This window comes from Crassostrea angulata, chromosome 9, assembly GCF_025612915.1.
Source record: "Crassostrea angulata isolate pt1a10 chromosome 9, ASM2561291v2, whole genome shotgun sequence".
In the NCBI taxonomy this organism is placed as follows: Eukaryota; Metazoa; Mollusca; class Bivalvia; order Ostreida; family Ostreidae; genus Magallana; species Magallana angulata.
This window is the reverse complement of record NC_069119.1, coordinates 8,169,102-8,183,650: the sequence shown is the minus strand read 5'-3', so window position 1 is coordinate 8,183,650 and position 14,549 is coordinate 8,169,102. Positions and strand designations below refer to the sequence as shown.

At 31.5% G+C, this 14,549-nt stretch overlaps 2 protein-coding genes across 2 annotated transcripts in view; both read left to right on the top strand.

Moving 5' to 3' along the window:
* The first annotated feature begins 4,078 nt into the window (after positions 1-4,078).
* On the top strand, positions 4,079-7,951 carry LOC128163859 (scavenger receptor class F member 2-like). The gene is made up of 6 exons (XM_052827531.1): positions 4,079-4,210; positions 4,816-5,298; positions 6,125-6,221; positions 6,722-6,774; positions 7,088-7,172; positions 7,451-7,951. The coding sequence occupies exons 1-6, from the start codon at positions 4,162-4,164 to the stop codon at positions 7,551-7,553; spliced, it is 870 nt and encodes a 289-aa protein (XP_052683491.1). The 5' UTR covers positions 4,079-4,161; the 3' UTR covers positions 7,554-7,951.
* Positions 7,952-13,423: 5,472 nt separating this feature from the next.
* LOC128163320 (uncharacterized) overlaps positions 13,424-14,549 on the top strand; it is a 100,422-nt gene continuing 99,296 nt past the window's right edge. Inside the window, exons 1-2 of the mRNA XM_052826887.1 lie at positions 13,424-13,512; positions 13,627-13,667. The gene's annotated coding sequence lies outside the window, so the exon portion shown is untranslated. The remainder of the gene's footprint in view (positions 13,513-13,626; positions 13,668-14,549) is intronic.

Genomic DNA, 14,549 nt, shown 5'->3' with positions numbered 1-14,549 from the left:
ACAGGTATTGTAGTATACGTTTACATTTAATTAGTTTCGGTTTAACGTGGTCTTCGTACTGAAAATTAGACAAATATTTCAATTAGTGTCTTTTCTAATACAAACATGTATATAGCGATATACATGTGCATAATGAAAATACATCTTTAGAAAATTTTAGATAATCTACATAACCCTCTACCCAAATGAAACAAACACACACGAAATAACAAACAACCCCCCCCCCCCAACAAAAAAGTTAATTAAGTGGAGGTGATGACAATAGCAACAATAAATCTGTTTTAGTGTACAATTAATTAGTTTCACGAGAAGTCGCCATGACTGTCCAAGTAAAAAAAATAAACATTGGAATGATGAAATAATGATTAAGATTAATTATTTTACTACGAACTACATGTACCTATCGTGGTCAAAGTGTTTCAGTTATCAATATTTGAACACAAGCATTCCTATTCATTTCCTTGATCGTAGAATCAAACAGCTTCGGATATATGTACAGTACATGTAACCCACGTCTATACATGTATATAAAATGAATGTCAAACAACTGAATTACAAGGAATTTCGTTTTACGTGAGATCGAGTTATTTCCCTTAATCACCAAATTTATTCTGTAGTAGTCTGCATTTTTTTTTTACTATAAACCGGGATCAAATCTAAAGAAATGTCTTGAGCAAAATCCGATAATAGATGGATATTATGTAAATAAAGATGGACTGAAGAACGTACTCAATCATTCTTGACAAGTTTAAAGTACGACCCTCTGGTAAGAAAAATAACTCCCACAAGGAATCACGACGCTAATTCCTTCATACACATATCAATACACGTGTGAATGAAAAAAAAATCGATTTCGATATATATGCTGATTTGTGTACATTTAAATTGTATAATTTTGATATCAATTTTTCAAATCTCGGACATTGGACTAAGTACAAGTATATACATGCACTGTTACAACCACTATTGAAATAAAACAACTTTTGAAAGAAATCATTTCAATAGTGGTTAAGAATAATTTTTTTTTTAAAAAATAGCTGTGCAATATTTATGACCTTAGTTATGTATTACCACGGTAAATGTATCAGTGTGAAACAAACACGACTTTGACAAGATATGAACAGATTATCACTGTTATCATTAATATCATTTCCTAAGGAAACACACAGAACTTGAGGTAATAAGTCTGACATACCTTTAAAGATTACACGCACGTGAAATCAATCACAGAAAGATAACCAGGATAGGAAGCGGATATTCCCAAAATTAACAAAATAATTGGCGCGCAGGATTGAGTAAGATATAGATGCTTTGATTTAAAAATTGCTGTGAATTTCTATATAACATTACTTATACAGACAAGAAAACGATTTAAAAAAACGCACCATCTCTCATACTCCCACAAGCAAACCGACACCGATTCTGGTGGTTTGATTGTTGAAATGCTAAATGCTTAAGACAGGGATTTCCCCATACCTTGGTAACAGATGGTAAAAACAAATAAGATTTAAAGCAAAAGACAATACCATTTCGTTTTCAATATTGATCTCTGTGTCAGATGCTGCATCAAGATGCTTCGATAAGCATAAATGAACGCCGCGCTAAATCTGTACTTTAGCAGGTATATAAGAGACTCCTCCATTTTGTGACGTACTTTCTTCAAAATTAACAATACCATTACGAATTGACTATGACATCATACACGTACATATGTATTATTTCTATCACCTTTTTGGATGACTAACACCATGACCCGATAGGTTAAAACGATAAACATAATATACGGATATTAGATATCGGACTTTTTTAACGCTTTGTAACGTCTTTTACTGTTCTAAGAATGCATTTTATAAAGTGCACTTTATTGCCAAATATTTTGCAATACGCAAATCTTTAAACGGTTATTTTTTTGAATTTTAACAAATAACCTAAAGGTATCCAGGCCACCTTCCAAGTATTTCCCTTGTTAAGGTTTACTCTGGCGATTTCGATCACAAACTGAGGTTGTCATAGTTCGACTATAATGAGATCGAACTCAATTTGGTCTGACTGAAATCGCCCCTTATCAATCACCATTAGCATAAAAAATTGATTTATGAAACAGAATTCTGTATGGAAAACATTTTGATTATGTCACATATTTTCATATAAAATTTCAGTTGATAGTTTTAAGTAAAGAAGAGCAATGAGGTAAAATAAAATATTTCAACATTTTAAAAATAATACCTCCTCCTATAGCTATATATTCTTTCTGCAAACATGGCTTTTCTTTGAGTATACTATTAAGACAACATTATACAAACATGGGTCATGCTATGTTATCTGATCCTTTTTTTTGCTGTCTACCAAAAAATTGCTTTCTTTGATGGTTTACACGGGATTTGATCATGAAGATAACGGCCATTGCTTACTAGCAATTCATTAACCTTCTGACGCTGTTATGCGCGTGTTTTGCAATCTTTCGATGCTATTTTTATGAACATTAAAAATATATATTGTTTAGATAATACAGTATTCTATTTTTTAAAATATAGAAGGTCGACATTGCAAAACTGGGTTTGATAAAAAATTATATAGCATATTTGCATTTCCTTTATGTTCAATAGATGCTTCATGTACATTCATAAAAATCAATCATCATGAAAAAAAAATGGATAAATATGAGAAAATTCCGATTATACCTTGCACAGATTTAAATTTCGTAAAATAATCTGTCAAGATATTGATCTCTTTAGTTTTGTTAAGATAATTCAATTGACAAGATCATTATTTTCATAATTGACGTCTTTTAAAGACATTATACATAATTTAAACATATTTAGTTGAAAATTCAAATGGATTGGGTAATAGGCAGAACCAATGAAAACTCTCTCCAAAAATCAAATTTATCATACTTTCATGTCAAATACTGAAATCTGATTGGTTGAGACTCAGTTTATGGTCCGTTCTATTACCCTCAGCGTTGACAACACACTTGGCAACGTTCGAGTAACACAACAAATTTTTACATGCGTGTAAATAATGCGCTTACGATTCATAATTAAATTCAAGCTTATTTGTTGAAGAATTATTTAAAAAATTAAAAGCAGTTAAATTTTCTTTAAAAAGAAGACATTAAATATAATAAAATAAATAGAGTATGTTTGGGAGCTCAAAAGTTGAAATTAAAACCCCTCGTGAACCATTGTTAACCTCCGCTTCGCGTCGGTTGTCAATTGTCTTTTCGGTGTTGTCAATTTGATTTGTTAAATACCCCCCCCCCCCCCCAAACAGACATTATTTATATAAACATGTATTACCATAAGACTTACCTATAATGCTACATGAGTACCATCACTTATATACTAATTAAAAAAATGTTTGTCATTTATACATGTACATATATACATGTACAACTCCACAATGGAACAAGTAATTTAGAAAAAAAATAAACTTGAGCTAAGAAAAAAGTCGTGGTGAGTCAAACTCTTCAATTCAATTGCAATACTTCAGTTCATATCCTTAAGAGACGATCTTAAAATATGAATGATAAAAAAAAAGAGATAACTTACTTTTAACAAAACTTTCACTTACTCTTCTAGTGCCTAAAACGAGTTTTCTTTATGTTTTTTTTTTATCATTATTTCATTTGTTTTATTTTTGAATTGAATTTTTTTCCAGTTTTATCTAAAATTACTGCGTAAGAATATATCTATTTTTGTCATTCTCTTTTTTCTATGGTTTTGTTATTTGTTCAATGTCTTTCCCTTTTTCTATGAGTTTGTTGTTTGTTCATTTCTTTTATGTTTTGAATGGTGAAAGTTAACAAAACTAAATAAAAACAGGCATTTACTCAAGATGAATCAAATCAGTCCACAGGCACTTGTTTCAAATAAAAGTTCATCCTGTAATATTACTATATAGGGTGAACCTTTAACACCGGAACAACTGCCTGTGAATCAGTCCCTCTTTGAGCCCCGATCTCCAATCTAGTACGACCAATCTACTGATTCAGCCAGTCATCAATTGTCGCTTTGTTTTCAATCATACTAGTATTGTAAAGTACATCTGAATACAATATATCTAAAATCCGCTTTGGCCGGAAATGAGGACTAATAAATAATACATTTTTAAAATGATAATTTACACCGAGACTAAGAAGTTTATTAACAGTGTCGCGTGATGATTACTGCTTTGATTTTGTTGGCGCTTCACTGCCAAGCCATTCAGGGTATGTTTTTTTTAAATATCAATTCTTTTTTCAAAGTTCAACACAGTGAATCTAACACCTTTGTAACGTTTCAATATTTTTATAACCAGTTTTTTTGTGAAAACTATAAGGTACAAAGTTAATGGAAATCCAATATATTTAAAAAAAACACATGTATATCAGGAAAGACTATAAATAATTGTCAATTTGAACCACGAAGTCCGCATATTACCCAAGTTTTGGTGTTGTTGAAAGTATTAATACACTGAAGAGAGAAAATATGTTGTGTTACAGTGTAGCTGCATGCGCCCTATACTATACTATATGAAAATAGTAGAATCGATATTTTGTGCCTAAAGTGCGGGAAAGTTCGAGTAATAACTTGTTGACCACTCCGTCTACTTAAGGAGGCTTGGTGGTCAGTAAGTTAACCATCAGATCTACCTTAAACTTTGGCATATTATAATTTTGGCCATAATCTAACATTTAGTACAGGAAAATACCAATAATTTAGCGTTAAGATTTTAACATTTCCTTTAAAGCTCTTCTGGACAAGGAGGTACGTATAGCCTAAAAATGACCATAACTATTCAGCCATGTTAAAAAACTTAATTCCATGGTTGTAGGTCTTTATGACTCGGAGTGTCCCGGGAACTACTACGGATCAGACTGCAGTATAAGCTGTGGAAAATGTGGCGGGAACGGAACATGCTACAAATCAAACGGAATCTGTAAAACGGGTTGCCTATCTGGGTACGCGGGTCTCTTGTGCCAAGACAAATGCCCGGGTACATGTGGAGGAGACGGGAGCTGTTCACCAACTACTTTGTTCTGTCGGGACGGGTGTAAAGCTGGGTACACGGGCCTGCTTTGCGGCTCGGATGATTCGAACACGACGAGTGTGAAAGAGTGTTCGAACTGTCTACAACCGTGTGGTCCTAACGGGTGTACTTACGGCTGTGTGACTGGGTTTTATGGCTTGTACTGCAGCTTGAAATGTGTTTGTCCGGTAGGGGTTCCTTGTCAACAAAACAGTGGGAGATGTTTCACCCAAAGAGGGAATTCCACTCCTACTGCGGCACCTGATGTCATAGTGACAACGTTATCAAGTAAGTCGTTACATTTCTTACTTTATTCATGCATACTTGTTCACAATATAAATATAGAATAAACTGTACATGGAATTAAAGTGCGTTTATCACTTTTGTTTGGTATCATTCTACCTATCCTCTAAATATGATGATTCATATTTCAAAAAATTACACAAAATTACATTACTTACGAATCAAAGTGGTCGATAAAAAGAATTTAAAATCTGATGTTTCATATTGAAAAAAATTAAGAAAATGTACAATGTGTGACTCTAATAGTAATAGTGATGAATTCATTATATTTTAGAATGTGCACAATTTGTAAACGATAGAAAACTGTTTTTGTCCAAGAGATATTATGAAAACCCAAATATTATAAAATTTAAAGAGCTTATGAATACTTTTAATGTAGAAAAAAACTAAAATACTTGTCAATATTTCGTATTTATTAAGAAAATTTTCAAAGTCTGTACTTCCAGAAACCAACCTTAACAACCTATTGTATTGTAAACTTTACTTCTACTGTACATGTGACCCTTGACTGTGTTTGTGTACATTTTTATATACTGATTTTGAACCTCAAATACCAGTGAACTGGTCTTGAGTGAATAAAAGAATTGAATTAAATTTCATCCGAATGCTTAAATTAATGCTACTTGTTTTGGTTGTGATTGAAATGTTCGATGGTCTACTGATGTTTTTTCAATGACCGTATGAATTATTTTAAAACATTATCGTACTTTTTTGGCTTAAATATACAGGTGTAAGGGCTGCTTCAGTAATCAACGTACTAATGACACATTTAATGCATTTATATGTAAATATTAACTCTGTGTATTTACAGCATCGGTTGTAATAGTATGGTTACCGTTAGCTGTAACGATTTCAATCATTTCATTGGCGTTTGGAGTCTTTCTCATCGGTTGCTGGCTGTACAAAAGGTAAGGACACTAACTGTGATTTCAATAATATTTGTGGACACCATTGTTTGTGGATCTAGTGAAATCACAATTTCTACGACACATAAATTTGCGGACAATAATTCTTTGATACCATACGCGCCATATTATTAAATAAATTATCCTCAACTCAACAACGAAACTACAAAATTTGGTATTCAAAGAATCAGAATATTCCAAAAAGACTACTCAAAATACGATGGAATAATTACTTGTTTTGTTCATGAATACAATGTTTACAAGAGAAAAACACTATATTTTTTACATCACAATCATCCCCTCCCACCCTCCTCTCCTCTTTCTAATTAGTGAAGGATTCTATTTCAAGAACATTAAATGTCAAGTTCTACCTTGGAAGCAAAATACATGTACATAAGCAAGACATTCATTACAAACACTAGTATCATACATGTATACGCAAGCCTACAGGCGAAAAAACCAAACCATCAGAAATCGAATGACGTTTTATGTTAAACTTTTAGACAAAAACACCAGGGCTATCCAACATACGAAGACCCGATCATGACAACCGGAGGTAAACTTTTTAATGATTTTTTCCCCAGCCAGTTGGTGTGGGGTGTCCTTTTTCACATTGAGTTCAAAACCTAAAGATGAATATATGGTAGACACCTTTAAGGAATTAAACTTATGAAAAAGTTGAATTTTAGCTACAGTCATCTATTTTTAGAATTCTCTACAATCAAATTGTTTAAATGTTTTATCAACATCGATATAGTTGCAGTTTAATTAGATAAGCGATGTGGATGATAAGCTTTTAAATTTAGCACATTGATGCACGATTTCTTGACTGCGATATTTTGTGAAAATGGTTCTTTTCTGCTACATAGGTCTACCATACAATAGACCACAGGAGCCTGAACCTAACTCACACAGTTACCTAGAAATTGATGGCACCGCTTCTTCTCTCTATGTGTATGTACAATTAATTCATATATAATTGTAGTCAAACTGGTAACTTTAAAGTACATCGATCAGTAAATTGATTTAAAATTATTTTTTGTGATATTATAATTTGCAAAAACGATTATATTAGTTGAAGACACAAATATACGTTTTTAAAAAAAATATGTTTATTTTCCTTTAAAAGGAACCCATAAAAAAATCAATGAAGAAAAATACACAGTGAATGTAAATAACAGACATACATGTAATCATATCTAACTTGAGTCTACATGTTTATCTGTTTGTAGGGATGAGCTAGACAGCCCACATTACGCAACCATTGAAGAATCTCGCCTGCATATATCAACCATTTCAGCAAACCCATACTTGAACGATTCCGAATCTATATAAACAGCGTAAAATTTTGTTCAAGAATACAATTTGTCAATTACATTTTGGAAAAGTTAATTTATTCATCAGTTCGGAGACTCTGATAGGATAGACGACTTTTCTATTTCGCCCGGCCCTTTTTTTTAAAAACACATCTTATCTGTTCTGGGACAGGCCCAATATTAACAAATTCGGGTCGGGTTAATGGTAACAAAAGGAATTCCATCTTAAATATCAAACTCTACAAATCAGCAACATGAAGGAAATGGATTCCAGTTCTTTACGTGTACCAGCTCGAAAAACCCTTCAATACACGATGATTGTACATGCAGTTCGTCACAGTTCGCCAATACACAATACGATATTTCCACCTATGTATTGATGATTCCAATATATTTGTTTTAGAAGTAAATCATAGATTCATATGTCAATTTTTTAGTTGCTTTTTGGGGGTATTTTTGTGTGGTTTTATGCCATGGCATCTGTATTATTTTGTTTTAAAATATGTTTATAATAAGATTGCTTCTTCTCTTTGCATTTTCTTTCTTACATAAAAGATATCAGATAATGAAAACAATGAAATTAATAAATAAAACCCCAATGAAAGATTTTGATTTGAATTTATATCAGATGACTTCATTTCTCCATTCATTGAAGCATATAAAAGTGCATTGTAAATATAAAATCTGGATTCAGCCAATAACATTAACACAGACCAGGAAATCCTTGTTGAAAGTTTCTTTTATTAATAATAATGTCTTATGCGATATATGTGATTGTAGTATAAATTCTGTATATTAACTATCTGTTGATTACACATCCGCAAAATGTCATACAGTCGAGAAATTGATGGGGGGCAATTAACTTCCGGACCCCCCCATCCCATCCCGGAAATGTTTGAAAGTTTAAACCCCTTGGCAAAAACTCTCTACTTGCGCCTTACAGAGGTAATAATTGTGAGGTATTGTTTTCAAGTTTAGAAGTAAATGGAAAAAATTATTCGATAGTATTTCCAAACGTTCATGGACGTTTGTGAAACATCTTGTTGATGACCTGATATAAGTGGATCGTATGGACACCACGTTCCCATAATATCCTAAATACACTATTTAGTTCATGAATAAATCGGCGTTTACTTACACACATTCGAATTTAGTCGTTCATTGGTTTACAGAAAAATTGCCAAATGTAGTTATATTTGATGTATACTGATGCGGATTAATCACAAAAATTACTCCATCAGTCATTTCTAATCTTTGCACTCTAAATATACCCCAATTTGGGTATTATATCCAAGACAGAATATTATATTCCATTTTGGCGATTGGTTCCAACCCGATTATTGTCAAACGATAACGAGAAATACATTACTTATTACTTTTAAACCCTAGTCTATGACGTTGGATACAGTGTGTTCTCATCAAAATTGAATTCTCTTGTAATTCAACAATGCAAACAAGTAATTCAATTAAGACATTTATAAATGAAATAATTCCTTTGTTAACAATATTAGAATGTATGCATTTCTGGTTTTGGACTTAAATCATTATAAACTCTGTGACGATGATATAGATGTAGACAAGGAACACAATGCAGGATGAAAATCATGAAATATATGACAGAGCATATTTTACATTATATCTAAGTCCATTTGTCGCCTCTATCAGCTCAAGCAACTGTTATATGAAAAATTAGTGGGTTTGCGAGGGACTCTTGGTTGTCAGAGGGGATTTGTCCTTTTTGTTTTAAACCACTGTGTCATAAACTTATCGGCTTATAAAACAAGTCATGTAGATTTATAATTTTAATAATAAGAAAGAAACTACCTAATAACAATAATTCAATCAATTTAACAAAATATTCTAAAAAACTAATAAATGACTAATGATATATTAAGTCAGACAATATTGCAGTTTAGCTGCGTTAACTTGCAAATAATAGTACTGACGCTAAGATGACTTGAGTTACATAAATGTACCTTAAAAGAAAACAAGTTCTATAGTTTTATAATTGAAATAAGAAATAAGAAATAAAATAAAACGGCGTTTGGCTATTTTATTACACAGAACCTGTTTTCACTACCTGTTAAATTGCTTAGTACCCATGTGACTTAACCGCAAGTGGTCCATCTGATTGTTTCCCAATCTTCATAAAACCAACTCGCTGCCAAAATTTCTAATTTCTTATTTCTTAACTTAAACAGTGACCACGTACATGATTCATTTGATATCAATTAATTACCCAAGTGCTTGGTCCTAATAATAATTTGTAATCAAAGAAAATGTAACACGTTAATCGTCCTTCAATAGAGACCACCTTGAATACACAATTCGTTACCAAAGATCAACAATATCTAAATAATGACCATAAGTTATCTAACATTTTACCTTGGACTGGATTTCTAAAATATGACATCGAACATCTATCAGTTTTATGAACTTGCACTGAAATATGAATATAATACAAACAACTCTACATGTATATCACAGCGATAAAAACAAGGGTACATGTACAATGCGTCTCAACAATATCTCAACTACATTTAATTTTATTGTAAGTTGATCCAATTTTCGATTTTAGGGACACTTATTTTAAATTTGTTTGTGAACTACGTGATTGTATTTGAGATATTTGTCATATTTTAATTGCTACCAAATCATAACAGTATTTAGTTAAAATATAACTGAGATGAGTTTGTTTATAAATTCTGAAATAACTAAGATAATTTCTTTCTTATCAGTATTAATTGTTTGCATTAAATGTCATTTAGGTGAAAGTTGATTCCATATGATGTAATTATTATATATTGGCCGGCATTGGCCCATAATACAGGATATGCACATATTATACTTAATATATAAAAACAATGCATAATTATAAGGAGCACTTGTTTTTGATCTGATATTTAAAAAATGACTTCTAGAATTAGAATTAGAATGTACTTCTAGTAAGCAGAAAAAAAGAATGAAATACTTTTAAACATGCATGTATTGAACACTTTAGTCTTAATACTACAGGTTTTTACAATTATTAATTAATTCTTGTATTATAAAATGAAAAACATTGTATACTAGTACTCAATTTTTTTTTATTGATAATACGTCTGTTTAGTCATAAATCTAACTCATATAAAAATAGATTTTCATTTACAAGTAGCTTGTATTTCAATTTCACTTGTAAAGAGATGGAGTGGAAAAGGGTGAACATGAGGCTTGCACCTAACATTACAATGATATTATTATTACTAAGTTTTGAGACTTACAAGGAGCTGGAGAAAGTATTCAAGGGCCGACTTCTGTAGACAGACAATTGGAAAATATCTTCAGCAGATAAGACTTCGGGACTGGAGACCTATAAATATGCACTATTTCCATGCAGATGGAAGCAAGGTTAAGCAATACCGAAGTATTCTTTATTCTACTAGCGTGAATCAATTTTATAAACATTGAAACCCTTCACATTTTAAATAATTCACATTGAGTTTCTCTTCATTTTAATGAAAAACGTATAACCAGGCAGCAAGCAAAAAAATCAAAATGACAATTTGATTTATAGTGTTTAATTACCTAAAGTGAAGGAGTTGCCTAAGAAGTTGAAGTCAAACAAACCGCCAGCTGCAGGTGCAAGTTGACTAATTTTATTGCAGAATGTTGACTTCTCTTGATGATATGCTATCAAAACTACATTTTCTTTTAACAGATTATATTAATGAACGTTTGGATCGAAAAAGCACCTCCTCAGAAGAGAAGTTACAAGGGCACATGGTGTCAACGCTCTAGACAATGGGCATAGACCAGTTCCAATAACCCAGATGGAACAAAGAATCAGGAAAGAAGATATGGGAAGATATTGTAGCATCTCATAGATAGAGCCAGGTTTATTGATTAAAGACATGAAAAAAAATGACATTAGTTAAGATACTTAAAGCCACATTAGTTTTGTATACAACACAAGATGACTGTATTCGTCTATTTTTCTTTCCAAGTCTGTGGTTAATTCAACAGACATTTTTTGCATGCAAGATATCATGCAAGAAGACTAAATTATAAGAAAATGAAGAAAAAAAACAGTGAGAAAAAAAACTCTATAGTATGCAATTTTAAAATTTTCTTCAAATCACCAACCCTAATTGATTAAGAAAAAGTGCAATGTACTAGAATTGACATCAATTTACAGTTAACTGCTGAAACCATTCACTTACTATCCAAATCACTTTCTTCTAGTATACAATTATCTTAGATGTATTCATGATATAGAGTTTTTAAAGGAACATTATGCAATAATTGCATGATGGTGAAGGGAAATATGAAAATTTATTACCCCAAGAAAAATCATACTTCCCGAGGACTTCGCCGTAGGGGAATTCTGATGTTTTTCTGGATAATAAATCTCCATATTTACTGTACAACATATGATTATACAAAATTCGACAATAAGTAATGTTAATTTTTCATTCTCTGAAACTTAAAACGTTTTGATTTTTAATATATCCTATTTATTTTATATCATAACCAGACTTTAGTTGGTTTCATATTTTTGTTTCATCACATTTGTCTATATCGTATATTTGAAATGAAAAATCCTAGATTCCGTGGAGGTTGAATATAATATTATTCCTCAGGAGATTGATGTTTTGCCCTGCCGCGTGACTCTCTTGACCAATGAGATGACGAGGTATTAGAATATTATTCATATTGAGGTATAATAAAATATTATAGTTCACAAAGCGGCAAATAGGTCATATTACGACAACTGGAACATAGTAATACTATTGGTTCATACATATCCTGCGCAATTCTCAGCGTCAAATGAGCTTAGGGTATTCCACCATAACAATCATTATCAATGAAATGGGTTATTTTCCTTGGTTTCTTTGATGTCGTCAAAACCAGGAGAGGTAACACCGGTGGTAATGTTAAAATATCGATACTTTTGATATTTTTTAAAACTTAAGCTGTCATTTTAAAAGTATGCTAGCATTGTTATGATAATTTTTTACCATTAAAATGAAAATTTATTGACATACAGTGCATTTTTATTATAATTACACTTGATATTTAATTTAGACAAGATACTAAACAAATACTATTGTTTGATGTCTTTTAAAAACTGAATGCATCTCAGGTTAGACCATCGACGTTTCCCATCAGCGAAAAAATCAGGGTGTTTTTGGTTTTAAACATCCGTGTTCTTAACGCAATCTTTTGACACTTTGACACAGAAGACCCATAAAAAATGCAAATAAAGCCTAAAACTTCTGCTATTTAATTTAAATTGGATTTATAGGGGTTCATGTACCAAATACAGCATTCATGTTAGAGTGTATATCATATACTTTACATGAAATAAATAGATATATAATCACAATACCCGGTATATCATCAACGAAATGAAATGATCTTAAGTCGGGTTTACTAGGTTGTCAACTATGTATTTATATTAAAAAAGAGAGAAGAAAACAGACCCCTTTTTAGTCACGCGATTATATTATCAAACCCTGAGCGTAAAATACTATGTGTGTTCTCGGCCAGAAAATTCTTTGTATCGTTAAAAATATCCCCATATTTGGATGCTTTTTCAAACCACTGGTTTCGTTTTACCCTAGACGCAAAGGTCTCTGGGGGATCGCTGATTACACGGATGGTATTGTGTGAACTCTTAAAAATAGTTTGAAATTAATTTTGACTTGTTGATTTTTTTTTCTTTAAAGTTAGTCAAGAACACTGTATTGGATCGAAAACATATCTCTTGTTTTGCTAATATTCTTTATTTACTCTTAAATATTCAGATACCTACTTGGTGCCCCAACTTGTGTACCCACTATATAGAAAATACCAGAAAAAGTTAAAAAATGAGATGTTTTTATTTTTAGATCGAGAACAGCATCGTTGCCTTGAAGCATTGTGCAACATTATTTCATAGTCTTCGCAAATACAAGTGTAAGTCAACTGCGATTTTGAAACTCTTACTAAGCGAATGTGTAAGTACATTATTTATCTTATGCATGGTAAATGTTTTTCCCAACAACAACTGCATTGTTAATGTAAATTTAGAAAAACCTATTAGATCGTTTATCTTTATACATTTTAATTAGGTATCGGTTCAAATAAATTGAAATCTGAACTTGGATACGAGGTAAGCAATGGTACTTAAAATCATTGTAATTTTCATTTTTTTTTCATTCACACAATAACTGATTTGGTAATTGGATTGTATACTGCCTTTAATCTTTCTACTAATTTGCTACATGACTTTTTGTTGATGATAAAATGGTGTTAAAATGACAAAAGCCGTTTTGTTAATATACATATTTTACTGGTAATCATCCATCTGTTGGTATTATATTTGAGTTGCAGGGGATATCTGTTTGGGGTCTGCTCTGTGTGTGGTCTGTACTGTATAACCAAGATTGAATGAGCAACATTGACTTTTTTGTCTATGCTACTCCCTCCGAAAACCACACTGACTCAAGTTACTCTTTTTGAAATTCCTTTTCAACAGTGATTTATCCCTTCCGCAAGACGATATAGAACTTTGTAGTTTTTTTTTAAATCTAATACAGTTGTCTTTATATGTAAGCAAAGATATACAAACTATTGCAATATTTCAATGAGGTTTAATGCTAAAGTCTTTGTATTTTCTCATCAATTTGAGACACTTGTTAACGACATGAAAAAGGGGGTTCCGTGATAGTGTTGAAACTATTTACATTATTGCGACTATACTATCATTTAATATTTATTCGTTTGATGAGATATCGGCGCTTCTGATTGGTCGAAAAATTTCTTTGATACCTGCATCAATAACATTTTTGCCGGATCTACTTTTCTCAACTGTTCTGATCTAACACTATTTATAGAACGGGAATTTCCAAGATAAACACTGTCAACAAAATGTAAAGTTGTGTCTGTTTTATTGTCAGCAAACAAAATACAACTTTATAAACATAAAAACTTGAAAGTTAAACCTTCAAAAATAAACAAAACACATTATTTGATTCACGAAATAGAAAATTAA

What these genes read in the sequence shown, in the direction of transcription:
- LOC128163859 (XM_052827531.1), top strand. Translation starts at nt 4,162, where the DNA reads ATGATTACTGCTTTGATTTTGTTGGCGCTTCACTGCCAAGCCATTCAG. An exon ending in TCACTGCCAAGCCATTCAGG is followed by an intron (nt 4,211 to 4,815) that starts GTATGTTTTTTT and finishes CCATGGTTGTAG; the next exon opens with GTCTTTATGACTCGGAGTGT. An exon ending in GGTTGCTGGCTGTACAAAAG is followed by an intron (nt 6,222 to 6,721) that starts GTAAGGACACTA and finishes TTAAACTTTTAG; the next exon opens with ACAAAAACACCAGGGCTATC.